This window comes from Rhizophagus irregularis, chromosome 5 (genome assembly GCF_026210795.1).
Source record: "Rhizophagus irregularis chromosome 5, complete sequence".
Lineage (NCBI taxonomy): Eukaryota > Fungi > Glomeromycota > Glomeromycetes > Glomerales > Glomeraceae > Rhizophagus > Rhizophagus irregularis.
This window is the reverse complement of record NC_089433.1, coordinates 2743602-2755190: the sequence shown is the minus strand read 5'-3', so window position 1 is coordinate 2755190 and position 11589 is coordinate 2743602. Positions and strand designations below refer to the sequence as shown.

At 33.5% G+C, this 11589-nt stretch overlaps 4 protein-coding genes across 4 annotated transcripts; 2 read left to right on the top strand and 2 right to left on the bottom strand.

The window, feature by feature from the left end:
• Window positions 1–173: 173 nt before the first annotated feature.
• Window positions 174–2295, top strand: OCT59_025139 (uncharacterized protein). Its single transcript, XM_025316998.2, has 3 exons — window positions 174–582; window positions 687–1623; window positions 1689–2295. The coding sequence occupies exons 1-3, from the start codon at window positions 376–378 to the stop codon at window positions 2174–2176; spliced, it is 1632 nt and encodes a 543-aa protein (XP_025179240.1). The 5' UTR covers window positions 174–375; the 3' UTR covers window positions 2177–2295.
• Window positions 2296–3215: 920 nt separating this feature from the next.
• On the bottom strand, window positions 3216–8210 carry OCT59_025138 (uncharacterized protein; the record flags this gene model as incomplete). The annotated part of the gene is made up of 16 exons (XM_025316999.2): window positions 3216–3694; window positions 3765–4037; window positions 4102–4428; window positions 4510–5063; window positions 5145–5343; window positions 5405–5560; window positions 5630–5870; window positions 5935–6073; window positions 6152–6386; window positions 6465–6617; window positions 6687–6910; window positions 6986–7204; window positions 7268–7489; window positions 7562–7903; window positions 7968–8109; window positions 8193–8210. The coding sequence occupies 16 exons, from the start codon at window positions 8208–8210 to the stop codon at window positions 3452–3454; spliced, it is 3687 nt and encodes a 1228-aa protein (XP_025179241.1). The 3' UTR covers window positions 3216–3451.
• A 254-nt stretch (window positions 8211–8464) lies between these two features.
• OCT59_025137 (uncharacterized protein) lies at window positions 8465–9589 on the top strand (the record flags this gene model as incomplete). Its single annotated transcript, XM_066136347.1, has 3 exons — window positions 8465–8701; window positions 8773–9473; window positions 9541–9589. 3 exons carry the CDS (start codon window positions 8465–8467, stop codon window positions 9587–9589), a joined length of 987 nt encoding a protein of 328 aa, XP_065991891.1.
• Window positions 9590–10026: 437 nt separating this feature from the next.
• On the bottom strand, window positions 10027–11534 carry OCT59_025136 (uncharacterized protein). The gene is made up of 7 exons (XM_025309264.2): window positions 11176–11534; window positions 10883–10918; window positions 10766–10817; window positions 10666–10691; window positions 10492–10589; window positions 10317–10411; window positions 10027–10243 (listed from the first exon to the last, which is right to left on the bottom strand). The coding sequence occupies exons 1-7, from the start codon at window positions 11525–11527 to the stop codon at window positions 10222–10224; spliced, it is 681 nt and encodes a 226-aa protein (XP_025179243.2). The 5' UTR covers window positions 11528–11534; the 3' UTR covers window positions 10027–10221.
• Window positions 11535–11589: the final 55 nt, after the last annotated feature.

Sequence of the window (11589 nt, the reverse complement as noted above, 5' to 3'; positions counted from 1 at the left end):
AAATTCACATGTTACACAAAAAATTAGTTAATGATGTTAATGATCAGGGACATCTCGGCTGACTGATAAATGATGACTCACTGAGGCTGTGTAAGTGTGGAACAATGTTTCATTGGTTAAGAAAATATGACTCAGGCATTTTTATAGTAATGCAAAAAATGTTTTTGCACTCTGTATCATTAGACCTTTTTTAGTTGTTTGATTTTGCAATATAAATAGATCCCTTTTACAATTCCCCCAATTTTTTTTTTCAATCGTAATTTAACAATTCATATTCCAATATAAATATCTCTTTTTTTTTTTACATAAATTTATAAATTTCTTCTTTTGAAGAAATATAAGAAATATATATAAATTGAAATAATTTAAATAAAGATGTCTGTAGACGGTTTGAGCCCCGAGCAAAAATATGAGCTTATTACGAGGAACCTCCAAGAAGTTTTGGGTGGTGAAGAAATCTTGAAAATTCTTAATGAAAGAGACTTAAAACTCTATTGGGGTACCGCACCTACCGGAAAACCTCATATTGGTTATTACGTACCCATGTCAAAAATTGCAGACTTTTTAACTGCCGGAGTTGAGGTGTCTAAAAAACCTAATTATATACAATCGTCAATTTGCCCATACAACCTTTCCAATCAATATACTATTAATAATTTCTTGGTCCTTTTTTCTTGTTATTTTAGGTCACAATTCTTTTAGCTGATATTCACGCCTTTCTTGACAATATGAAGGCACCACTTGATCTTGTAAAATTTCGAACGAAATATTATGAAGTGCTCATAAAAACTCTTCTTGAATCAATTGGAGTCCCAATTGATAAATTAAAATTTATCATAGGGTCTAGTTATCAATTAACGGAGAAATATAATATGGATAATTACAGACTTTGCGCCACTGTAACAGAACACGACGCGAAAAAAGCCGGTGCCGAAGTTGTTAAACAAGTCGAATCCGCATTGTTGTCTGGCTTATTGTATCCAGGTTTACAAACACTAGACGAGGAATATTTGGGAGTAGATGCACAATTTGGCGGAGTTGATCAAAGAAAGATTTTTGTTTTCGCGGAGAAATATTTACCACACCTTGGTTATAAGAAGCGAGCGCATCTTATGAACCCGATGGTTCCGGGTTTAGCAGGATCAAAGATGTCTTCATCCGATCCAGATTCGAAGATAGATCTTTTGGATGAAGCTGATGTTGTATCCCGTAAATTAAAAAAGGCCTTCTGTGAAGAAGGAAACGTAAATGATAATGGTGTACTTTCTTTTGTAGAATCAGTTCTGTTTCCTCTTAGATCACTTAATGGAAATACTCCTAGTTTTTTAATCAAGCGTAATGAAAAATGGGGCGGTAATGTCAATTATACAAGTTATCAGTCGCTAAAAGATGATTTTCGCGATAAAAAAGTTCATCCCGGTGATTTGAAGGCTGCAGTCACGGAAGCAATTAATAACCTACTAGAGCCAATTAGGGAAAAATGGAAAAATGATCTCGAATTCCAAAATTTAACGAAACAAGCATACCCTGAAGTAGAAAAAATAGTTAAAAAGAAAGAATCTAAAAAACATAACCAAGCGCCAAGTATCAATGATGGAAAACCAATTGATGTGTCTAGATTAGGTAATTATAAATTTCATTGTGAAGTTTTTTTTTTTTTGTTTTGTTTTAACGAGTTATTTAATTAGATATTCGAGTAGCAAAAATTATAAAAGCGGAGCTTCACCAAAGTAATCCTAAATCCTACGTCTCTACAGTTGATGTAGGTGATGCGTCTGGTAATCCAAGAACAGTTGTTTCTGGCCTTGCATCTTACATTCCATTGGAGCAAATGCAAGGTCGTTTTGTACTTGCAATATGTAATCTTAAGCCTAGCAAATTTCAGGGCATTGAGTCATCTGCAATGCTTCTTGCAGCATCATCCTCGGATGATAAAACAATTGAATTATTGGATCCACCAGCTGGAAGTGAGACTGGAGAAAAAATCTTTTTTGAAGGATACGGATCGGCGGAACGCAATGGTGAAATATTAAATCCTAAAAATAAAATATTTGAAAAGGTAGCAGAAAATTTTAAGGTTAATGAGGAAGGGGTAGCAACTTTCAAAGATATTCCATTTAAAACTAGTAAAGGTGATGTAACAGTTAAAACCTTAAAAGAAGGGATCATACGATAAAATGTATTTTTGTGATTTTTGTGATGTATTCGTGTTGTATTCAAAGAATCATAGCTTAACTAATTATATATTAAAAAACTAAAATAAATCTTTTTAGTAAATTAACTTTGATTTCATCACGTGATACCAATCTAAAGACCGTCACGAGAACTCTTTTACAGAGAGTTTTTCGGAAAATCTTTTTATTGGCACTCAAAAATAACTTTTGCTGTTGTACGATGTCATGCTATGTCGTGTCATGTTTTCAGAAATTTTTTAGTTCATTAAACTCTAGTTTTGTCATTTCGTATACATAAAACGCGTCCGTATAAGGAAAAAAGACTGCGGTTGATTCTCAGAATAATAAATTAGTTCAATCTAGGATTTATTTTGCTTATTTTCAAAAAAAAAAACTCGTTAAAATTAACAAGAATGGTATCGTTTCTACTGAAAGAGCAAAATACAAACGTGCTATTACAAGATCACGTGCAAAGAAGTTTGAACAAGAAAAGAAAAAAAAGGAACAAAAACAACAACAACAAGAACTAGAACGATATAAAGAAAGTCTAAATCAACCTGCGAAGAAAATCGGCGCGAAAAACAGCGCAATAATCAGCACAGCAACAAAACGTAAGGCCGTCTAGAGGATAGTGGCACGTGGATGTGGGAGTAGCCGTGGATGCTGTCGAACATTACTCCTTTCCTTTCCCACAACTGGAAATCGAGCCTTACGATTATTAATTTTGTGCTTACGAATTGAAAATAGAAAAATAAAAAAAAAGGAGTTACGATAATATTATATATATTATAAAGCAATATGGAAATTAAATTGATTATTCCCAACTCCCATGAAATAAATATTAATTTAGTCACTCCCTTTCTTCAGCCACCATAATCACATGTGATAAGGTAATTTAGGCCAAATCTATAATGCTGGCCGGAACTATAACTTGAATATCGCTTTTTAATAAATAGTAATAATAGAAAATTATACAAACTATTTAAACTATATAAAAATCGCATGATTACATAAACAGGCACATAAGCACACCACTAATTGTATAAATTCATAATGTTTTATTTTTATAATCATAAGTAATTTTTTCTATTCAAATTAAGAATTATTTTAAGATCATTTTTTAAAAAGTAATTAAATATGAGGTTTTTAAATAAAATCAAAGTCCAACCTCTTCTCATGTATATATTAAAACTAAAAATATTGAGGTATACTTAATTTAGTGTAATAAATGTATAAATATTAGAGAAGTGCACTATTTGCATTACTACAAGTCAAGTCTACACATAAACCTTTAAACCGGTGGAATTGGCGCCGATTTGTGATACATCACAAACGGTACAAAGTTTTCCTTTATATTCAGTTAAATATGATGCATGACAATAAGGACATTCTACCGAAGAACTACCCTTATAGATGGGTGCATATGATATAGCACATACTACAAATGGGTTGTATTGATCATAATCTAAAGTAATTTCGTCTCTTGGAGTATTATCTGCGATTGTCTGAATTTGACGAGCCTAGACGTAAAGTGACATAAATATTAGCAGTCAAACACGTTAATCAAATAATTTGTAAATTTGAACGTACCGAAGTGGCAACTTGTGGCGGTGGTGCCAATTCCAATAGCCGCCTAGCAAACATCGAAGCTGTTAAACAGTTTTTGGCCTTGAAACTTAATGTCATTGCCGATCGCAAACTTAGTTGCAAATGAGCTGGCTGCAGCCTGCAGTGAGTAAAGTACGCAGCTAATTCTAAAGCGCGCTTCGTATTTTCTGGACTGTCCAATGTAAATTTACGACGCGTTTGTTCCATTGAAAGACCAACAATATATTCACGACATACTTCAATGAGTTGATGTACCTATAATGCGATATTATATTATATTATTTCCTTGCTAATTATTTTCATAAAGAATTGTAAATACCTCATCAATTTCTGATTTCTTTGATACTGCAATTAATAAAATTGAATGAATAATGTTTCTAAATTGTATCGTTGCTTCCTGGAATTTAGCAGCAGTAGTCGTTCTATACGCCTCTTGAAGCTGTACTGAGATGATTGTTTGAAAATTATATGGAAGAACAGGTAACATTCTTCGAGTTTCTGTTTCTTCAGGATTACGTCTAATGTGATATACAAGAGGAGGTAATGAAACATTACAAGGCAAGTATGTTCGCGTTGCTTGGAAAGTTTTCAAAAAGTGTGATTTTAATGGTTCAAAATTAACCGCGCCAACTTGTCTATTAAGAAGCTATTTATATAGAATATATGAATAATATTAATACACCCTTAAAAATAAATTTCATTAGAAAAATTAAAATAAATCTTTTACCTGCATGGCAGTTTCGAATGATCCGGCAGCAACATGATCAGCAGCTAAAGGAGAATTGTGCACCCATAATTCAGATTCATTAGTACCTGAAGTTGGAGGTATAAATTCACCTTGTGCTCCATTTGCAAGTTCCTTGGCAATTTCTTTATCGAGTTGAACATTTAGATCAACGTCAATGTCCCATCCAGATCCTTCTTCAACGACTTCTCCTCCTATTCGTTGATCATCAACTTTTTCAACGTCGACATTAAGTCCAAAATCGTCATCACCTCCCCAGTCACCTCCAATATCATCAATACCTTCAGCTAATGCGAGAGGAGCAGCAAGCGGATTACTATCAGTATTAGTGAAGGCACTATCAAAGAATGAACGTGATACAGTTAATAATGGCCAATTAGAATCATGTTGCCTAATAATTGGCATGGGAGGTTTAAGTAATTGTCCAGTTGCAGGCAAATCCGAAATATCGTCGGTGGTGAGACCTGTAGAAGCTAAAATTGATTCAGCCTCCTCCATAAGACCGTGACTACGAGCGGTAAGGTACGCCAATGGTACTAAACATGTAAAAGTTAAATTAGCTAAATTAATTATTATTTTGTGTTATAACAGTTAAAGTAAATACAATGACTTAATACATTGACCAACTTCTTTCAAGAGACGAACACGTTCTTCAACGTCACCTAAGAAAAGTGAATTATGGAATCTTGACATATTATCATTTCGTAACTCTGCAATCTTTAACATCTTCCTCAGTTTCTCAACATTGCCGGTTACCAAATATAAAAATGAAAGGCGATCAAAATTTTTAACCCTTTGATACGCCATTTCAACAACCTAGAAAGAAAAAAAAAATTAATTTATCCGTATAATCAAAAATAAAAGGATAGTCGTTTACCATATGATTGCCCTGACGTAATGCTTCTGCACCTAATTTATTCCAACAATCATCTCGGTCCATTGCTTTTGCTGTTTCCAATGCAACTTCGATATTACCACATTCTAATGCAAGATCAAATCGAGTTTTATCATCTCTTACAAAATGCAAAGCGATCTAATTGACATATTTTGAGATGAGTTCATAGTTTACCATATAATACAAAGACAAATATAATTAATATACCTCCGGATATCCTTTTTTTTGTAAATATGCAATAATAGCTTGTCCAACCAAATTCGAGTTACGGATAATTTGCAGTACTTCGTCGTAATTGCGCTTTATTAGTGAAAGTTTGAAGCGATATTCTGTTGGATCTATGCTAATTATACGTGTCTTACTATCTCTATCAAGACAATGAACATTTTTGCCTTTAACTTTGGTTAAATATACTGGCTGATCAAGCGTACGGATAATACCATTATCACTAAAATAAGATTAAATGTAAATATCTCGTTCATAATTCATGTATAATTTCGAATTATTCTTACCCTTGTGGAAGAGCGTATTTGATATGGTTAAGAGTAGAATATACAAATATACCCGCATCATCCCATGCACCGCTTTTGATTCTAATTGTCTCATGAATTAAGCAGCTTTGTTCTAATGTCTTATTAGCAATGGTTATCGCTATTTATAGTTTTGAAAAAGGAAAAGTGAATGATTGCAATAAATAAAATATCAAAACCCGCATTTTAAAAAACATACTATGCTTGCTTAGAAGAGCCACTTGACTATGATCGGAAGACCATACAATATATTTGACAGGAGGTGTATTAATTTCAGCAACGGTTTGACGTTGTTGAATATCATATAGAATGACTGAAGTAGGTGTGCTAAGAAGTAAAAGGTTACTACTACCAGCACTAAATATCTCATTAACAGTTGCTGGAGGTTTAACTGATTTGGTCGTAGCATTTGATAAGTCACGAATTTCAATTTGCTAAATAATTAAAAATAAAAGATTAATAAATTGAAATTAAAATACGCCATTATTATTAAAAATATGTAAAATAAATACTTGACGTGTCTTATCAAGTACTGCAAATCGATTTCTAGCTATGAATATTGCCGAATTACCAGCACCACGTTTACCGTCCGTTGAAACTTCTCGTGGTTCGCCGCTAAAATCTTTGGGCAAATGAAATAAATCGAACGTACCACCGTCCGTAGGCTGAAATACGAAGTAGTTTATTTTGTTAATCTTTCGAATTCAAATTCATTAAGATGACTCACAACTGACCGTTGTTATTATAACAGCACGTTCGGCAGGATTATACGATAAAGATCGTGGATGAACATATTGACCACCAATTTTTCGTACTGAAAGCACCGATACATCTGAAGCGTTGGCGAAATCGAAAACACGCAAGTACTTGTCTTTAATATAAAATAAATTATTTTGATGAACTGCATATGCTGGACGTTCCCTCTCAAGCTTGAACACAATAAGACCATTGTCGTGACCTTTATATGAAATATATAAATTAAATATTTTATAATCATTATAAATATAAAATAAATCAGATAATGTGTTCTCACCAGCTGCAAAAAGATTTAATTCAGGATGAGCTGTCAAAACCCAGAATCTATCATGTTCGCGCCTAAAAGTTTGAACGAGTGTTCTCTTTGACATGTCCCAAACTCGAATTGTTTTATCTTCAGCATCAGAAATAATTAACTCTTGTCTTGGATGAAAAAGAGCAGCAGATACGTTATTAAAATGCCCACGGCATGTATCCACTTCCCATGCCTTAGATTCTAATATATTGATGTATTGTTAATAATCTCGTAGATGAGGATATAATAACAAAATTACAATACCATTCATTCGCCATAATTTTATTTGCCGATCATCTCCAGCTGACACAATTAAGGGAAGGGTGGGATGGAAAGTCGCCCAATTGACACCACGGTCGTGCCCTTCTAAAACATATTTAACAATTGCGTCTGTGCTACCAAAAATATCAGCTTGGGTTGCAGCTGATCTATGCAAGCTATCTTCGAGAGTCATAGAACTAGGTGCAGCATTCTTTTTCCTGAGACCTGAAGCCCCAATTGTCCATTAGTATAACTCAAGTTTACGTTGGAATATTAAAAATCAAAAAGAAGTAATACCTGAAATATCCCATATTCTCACAGTTTGATCCAAAGATGCAGATACTACTAAGTCTTCTTTTGGATGAAATTGCGCACACATAACATAATGATTATGACCGGTCAAAATCGCAATGCAATTTCTTGACTGCCAATTCCAAATTCGAATTGTTTGATCATCGGAAGCACTAAGAATCCAAGGGTACTCGTGATGAAAGAAAACCGTTCGAACATAATCCAAATGTCCGTTTAAAGTAAATAAGCATTTACGAGTTTTGTAATTCCAAACTTTAATCTTATAATCATCACCGCCTGATACAAATAGTGGCTGTGTTGGATGGAACGCAATTCCGCGAACAGGGCCTAATGATAAAAATTAATTAATCAAATTGACACGATAATAACCTAATCAGGCACTTAAACGTACCATCATGTTCATCAAAACGTTCCAAAAGGGTGCCCATACGATAATCCCATAATTGTATACAGCCGTTGTGAAGGGAAGCAAGAATCCAGGGACGTTTAGGGTGAAATGCAATCCCTTTGACACGATTACTTTTTGATTCGAACTAATGGAATATGAAATTAGAGGAATTTAAACGAAATTATGGAACAAATCACAGATCGGGAAAAGTCCTATTCGAATATTTACCTTTGTTAACATTTGCATTTTGCGTTAGATTTCTGGCTTGAAGTTGGTTATTTATTACTGACTAACTTAATCAAACAGCCGGTCACGATCTACACCAATAATCTCACGTATCTGGATGAAATCATTCAAATCTTTTGAAAAAAAAAAATTTTCGGATAGCTCGGTGGCTGTTGGAAATGTATTCAATTCTGATTGGTTGAGAAGATCATTGTTTTTTACCATTGAACTTTTTTAAATATGTTGTATCACCAATGTTGAACTGTCAAAGGAAAATGGAATCTCATGTTCAGAATATTTTAAGAAAGCGCGTTTGTTTTGTCAACCTTTTTTTACGTATACAATTTCATAACTCTAGAAATTTTTCGATCAACGATAATGCTGATGAGAAGCCGATTTTTCTAGTTGGTCAACATGACATAGCAATAATAAAAGAGTGTGAAAAAGACAATGACTTAAATAATGATGAAAGAGTGAGAGATCAAAGTATACAGTACAAATTGAGAGATAAGGTTTTGTAGTCAATATCTCAATTTCATTATTTAATGTACTTTGTTGTAACCCGCATTTCTTTCTATCTAAGACACGGCAATTTACCGACTTTATACGTGTTGTGGTTAAAGGAGGTACTGGTGGTGATGGGTGTGTTGCATTTAATCGAGGAAAATTTGAATCAAAAGTACCGCCTTCGGGTGGTAATGGAGGGCGAGGAGGAAACGTCATATTTGTTGCGTCACCAAATCATTCTTCTTTGCATTCAGTTCTCAGGACTATTAATGCAAGTAGAGGTCAAAATGGGAAGGGACATATGCAACACGGTTCAGCTGGTAAGAATTTAATAATACCAGTTCCTTTAGGAACCATCGTTAGAGAATTTGTTCCACAACCAAATAAAAATCAATTAGAGAAAGTTGATTATGAAGGACGAATGAACAATAATGAAAATCTTGACGAAGAAACAAAACTTGCAAAAAAAAGAGCTAAAACTTGGGTTCATTATCCTCGATATGATGAAAAAAATACTCTAAATTCATTCTTTCTCGAAGCTGAGAAAATGATGGAGGAAGAAGAAAGATATAATAGACCTTTTAAAACAGAAGAAAAACTTAATTTGGATCTTTCTATACCAGATGCTCAATACGTAGTCGCACAAGGAGGCTCGGGTGGAAAAGGGAATCCACATTTTTTAACAAATGCAAATCGTTCTCCAAAATATGCAACAAAGGGAGAAGAGGGACGAATAAGATACCTTGAACTAGAATTAAAAACGATAGCTGATGCTGGGTTAGTTGGTCTGCCGAATGCAGGAAAAAGTACTTTCCTTACAGCTGTTTCTAATGCTCATCCAAAGATTGCACCTTACCCTTTTACAACTCTCAATCCTTATATTGGCACAGTAGATTATTCAGATAGATTTCAACTAACTATTGCCGATATTCCAGGATTAATCCAAGGTGCTCATAAAAATGTTGGATTAGGGCATTCCTTTCTGAGGCATATAGAACGTTCTAAAGTTTTGGTTTATGTCATTGATTTATCAAAAAATAAACCATGGGAAGATTGGAATAGTTTACAAAACGAATTGGAAAAATATCGTTCAGGACTTACAAAGCGACCATCTTTAATTGTTGCAAATAAGGCAGATATAACTGAGAAAGCTAAAAAAAATCTTCCAATTTTTGAAACAATACTTAAAGAAAAAGAACAAGAAATTGTTATTGTACCGGTGTCTGCAAAATATAAGAAAAACATTGTTAAAGTAACGACGTTATTAAGACAGATCGTTGAAAAAGTACGAGAGAAAGAAGAATTACCGTAAAAAGAGAATGATTCATCATTTTATTATAAACTTTTTATATTCATTATTTGTTTATTACTTTATTTATTCCCACTAACATGACTTATTATTATAATAACTGTAAATATTTTAATTAATTAAATAAAAAGCAATAACGTATCTTAATTTTATAATGAACTTAAGTACGAATCATTCTTTCAAACGAATAAAAAATACAATTAAACCAAACTTTATTTATTGAATCTTGTCCAAAGGTCTAGAGGAAAGGGATATTTTAATGTATCAAAAATTCTCAAATAAAATCATAAAATAAAAAAAATACTACTCACCTATTAAATCCTCCACGTCGATTCATGTATTGACGATATTGTCTTTGTTTTTTAATGCTAACCGCAGCAGCGTCATTACCCACAACTTTTTTGCCCTAATTAAAATAGAAATTTAAATTAGTGAATTGTAATATAAATAATATAAATTCAATAAATCAAATTTCGAAATAGTTACTTTAGTAGTGTTAAATCCTGCTATTCCCATAGCTTTCATTAATGCTTGTTCGGGATCTTCGTCTGGGTCTATATTCATTATAGAGCTATTTGTCGATTCTAAATTACGTAATCAATAATTAATTCTCAACCCTAAAATCTCTAACCAAAAGAAAACCGAGAGTTAAATACGGACCTGGTACGTTACTTAAATCCTCTTTCCTATATTGAATTAATATAATGTGAGAGAATAGACTAAAACAATTCAAAAGAAATTAAATTACAATTGAACATACCTTGGCGAACGCGAACGTGATCTAACCTTTCGATCCCGATCATGTCTATCATCTAGATAATAATTCACAAATGAGTTAGAGAATTTGAAGATACTTATAAATATTAAAAATATTTACCTTTTCGTTCAGAATTACGGGGACTTACACCACGATCTATATTAGTACAGGGAATAAGGAAATAAACGTGAAATACCACGAATTAAATTATCATCTTGCACAAAATAACTCTGGACGCGTACCTGATCCGATTCAATGTTTATATACTTCGTAGCTGCTTCTTGTTACAATATAGAGTTGCCCCCCAGAATTATAGTAACTCACCATTTTATTTCATCTATATAAACTGGGAGTCAACCCTATATTGAGGATTTTATTTATAGGTCATATGTTAGTGAATCAACAAAACTTACCTCTTTTGCTTATAGGAGAACGTGATCTAGAACGGTGTCGAGCACTTCTTTCTGGCGTTCTACGGCGATCTCTTCGATCACGATCTCTGATCCTATCCCTATCCCTCCCATATGGTGATCTGGATCTCCTTTCTCGACGATCGTACTTGTCTCTGTCTCTGTCTCTGTCTCTTCCCAACGGCGACCGGGATCTGCGACGATCGTGATAATCTTCCGGAGGTCTATCAAGGTCACGATATCCATCCAGATGGTAATCTCTATCACGATAATGCGACTCTCTATCCCTATAATCTGAACGTGAATGATGTCTACGTGAATAGTCTGTACGGGATGGACTAGGACTACGTGGCATTTTTTCTTTATGCAAGAAGAAAGCTGATGGTTTGTTTCTTAATAATTTTTTTTACGTCGCAC